At 33.5% G+C, this 2837-nt stretch overlaps 1 protein-coding gene across 1 annotated transcript; it reads right to left on the bottom strand.

Annotated features, from left to right (window-relative positions):
• Positions 1 to 1890: 1890 nt before the first annotated feature.
• LOC102802016 (uncharacterized) lies at positions 1891 to 2400 on the bottom strand. The gene has a single exon (XM_006816829.1). It carries the CDS (start codon positions 2398 to 2400, stop codon positions 1891 to 1893), a length of 510 nt encoding a protein of 169 aa, XP_006816892.1.
• Positions 2401 to 2837: the final 437 nt, after the last annotated feature.

The raw sequence follows: 2837 nt of genomic DNA, 5'->3' as shown, positions 1-2837 counted from the left end.
GGGTTCAGTTAGCTTTATTTTAATCTTATTTTTATCTTATTACTGTTGTTACTTGTATAGTCAGTCAACTAGATTTTATTATATTTATTCGAGTCCATTACTGTACTGCATTGTTTTATTGCTTTGTATTAGATTTGTCTTTTGTTTACTATACACTTCATTTAACTTATTTAAACTTTATTCTAGTTTTATCTATCTTATTTGTATTCATTATAGTCTTTTAGCTATTTTATTATCTTTATTTTAGCTTATTACTGTAATGCATTGTTTTACCTTATGTATTTGTCTTTTATTTACCATACTGAACCCAAGGATGGTTTGGTAGTGTAATAAAGTTATTATCATTATTATGAAAACAAATACTGTGAAATCCACAAACGTATATCTCTGTTTTTAAATAAGTGTTTGTCCAATGGAAAAATAACAAAACGCACCGTAAGGTAAGGTGTTATATAATGTAACATAATATGGGAATTTTGGAAATGTGTTAATGATCTTTCTAAACCGCTGAATTTAAACATAATATAACATAATTTGTTAGACCCTTTATATACCTAATTGACAATATTATAACAAAGGGATTAATGCAGCATTTAGTGTTCTGACAGAGGGTTGGGAACTTTGGACAATTCATGTGTATGTAACATTCAGAAATAGGTCACATTTCCTAAACTATTGCCCGCATTAATTCAAAACAATTTTGTTGTCACCCAAAATACCCTAAAGTAGGTAAAATAGATATTTTATGGTCTAGGGGACGATTTATAAAACTGATATTTTTGATATTTTACTTCGATGACCTAGAATCCATGACTACGCCCGTATTTACGATTGTCATTATGAAGCATGTAACTACTAGTATATGTGAAGCCAAAGTAGATACATGTATAGGCTTGAATGAGTGATTATCTTGATGAACAATTAATAGATTATGTGACCTCATTAAATATGCATAAATCAATTAGCTCAAATACTATTGCAGGCACAGATATGCATGCCAAGATATAGGAAGTATTTGATAGGAGATATTAAAATATTTGACCATATTATGGCCATGTGAACTCATATACACTAAGGTAACGAAAACTAATAAAGGTAAGGCTAGAATATTAAAGTTATTGAACAAGAGATGTGGCCAACATATTGTCCGTGAGTTTATTAATAGCCCAGCAGACTATTGCCAGGAGAACATTGCTGGTTGCAGCTATATAGTAACCTAAACATGCAAGTCATTGAATTGCTGATTTTTGAATCATGAACATACTAGTACTAACTTTGCAAACATTTGTGCCCAATGAACATTTTTTGAGAACACTGGGAAAAGTAGCAAGTTATAGTACTAGAAATTCAATATTATTGTGTGCACATATAATCACGTACAATAACACACTCATCCACAACACAATTAGTCTGAATTTATGTTAAATGATACAACTAATAGAATTAAAGACACCCAAACATTTTAGATATTAACGGAAAAGCCTACATATGGCCATGTATTAAATTTATCCATTTTGCAAACTTATCAATACAAATTAACCTGTCTATTGAGGAAATGGTGGTTTTATGGTTATTGACACAAAGTAATATATTTATACATTGTGATTGGTGAAAAATTAACATAAATATTAACAATAAATGCTATTTTGTTTTAAAATAGAAAACTTTAACAAAGAACACAATTGTAACCAAACACTGTCGTATGGTAACTGGCAAACTTTCTCAAACATGTGAAAGGGGACTTTTATTTTAGTCACCACAGTATGTAATTGACACTCTATTGGCAAACTACTTATTTTTACTTACAATTTTAACAATATATGGGCTGAAGTAATCCCATGCAGTGAAATAGAAAGGTGGCGAAATGGAGCCATTCTTTCAACTGGGAGATCAGCCATGTCGCTTGAGGATTCTGCAAGTCACGCATCTGTATTTGATAGTCTTTGCCAATCTTGTCACGCCTACAACCCAATATTCACTTCTCACTTTGGCAGCAGTTGTTGCTACCCCATAATGCCCTTGCTCATGTACATGCCGGGTTATCAAATATGATATGTAGTGGTCATTGGGCAACAGAACTGGATGCCTACTTTCATATGATAGCTTTCCGTTACAAGCTCTTCCTCCGACATGAATAATCTTATCCTTCTCAAAGATGCTTAGTGACTTGAACTCTTCTTTTATTCTCTCATGAAGTGATTTTTGTGCTTCAAAGATCCAGTAACTTTCTGCCACCGCTAACTCTTCTGTAGATAGCGGACCACCTTTAATTACATTCTTGGCTTTCAAGTTTGTAATGAATCCTAATATATATGCTGTCACTTGGATCAACTTTCTCCATTTAGAGAATTTCTTGTAATCAATACCCTCTGATTCTTTAACCATTAGCACAGTTTTCATTCTTTACTTTTCTCTGTAAATTTCACTGACTTCTGCTTTAGGAACAGACTTTGACCACTCTGCTTCTGGCAACAGTAAAACAAGCTGGTCCATTCTTCCTGTCACCTGCAAGACTGTTGACGTTAATGCCTCTGGATATTTTGTCTGGTATATTGAATTCTCCTGGTATGTGCCGCCAATCTGATGGATCGGTTTGACTTTGAATCTCAGAAACTCTGTTGGCCACAAATGACTTGTATTGCCTTGACTGACTTCGAATCCAGCACAAGGCGATAACACTATCAAGACAGGAATATAACTTGATCAAACTTCACTGACATTTCTTCAGTCTAGATGCAATGACGGCTGCTTGCAGTTCTAGACAAGGTATTGGCAAATTCCTTAGTGGCGCTACACGAGACTTTGCAGCAATAAACCTTACTCCAACAGTTCCATTA

This window comes from Saccoglossus kowalevskii, chromosome 8 (assembly GCF_978046115.1).
Source record: "Saccoglossus kowalevskii chromosome 8, keSacKowa6.1, whole genome shotgun sequence".
Lineage (NCBI taxonomy): Eukaryota > Metazoa > Hemichordata > Enteropneusta > Harrimaniidae > Saccoglossus > Saccoglossus kowalevskii.
Note: the sequence above shows the minus strand (reverse complement) of the source record. Positions and strands in the feature narration are given on the sequence as shown.

What these genes read in the sequence shown, in the direction of transcription:
- LOC102802016 (XM_006816829.1), bottom strand. Translation starts at nt 2,400, where the DNA reads ATGAAAACTGTGCTAATGGTTAAAGAATCAGAGGGTATTGATTACAAG.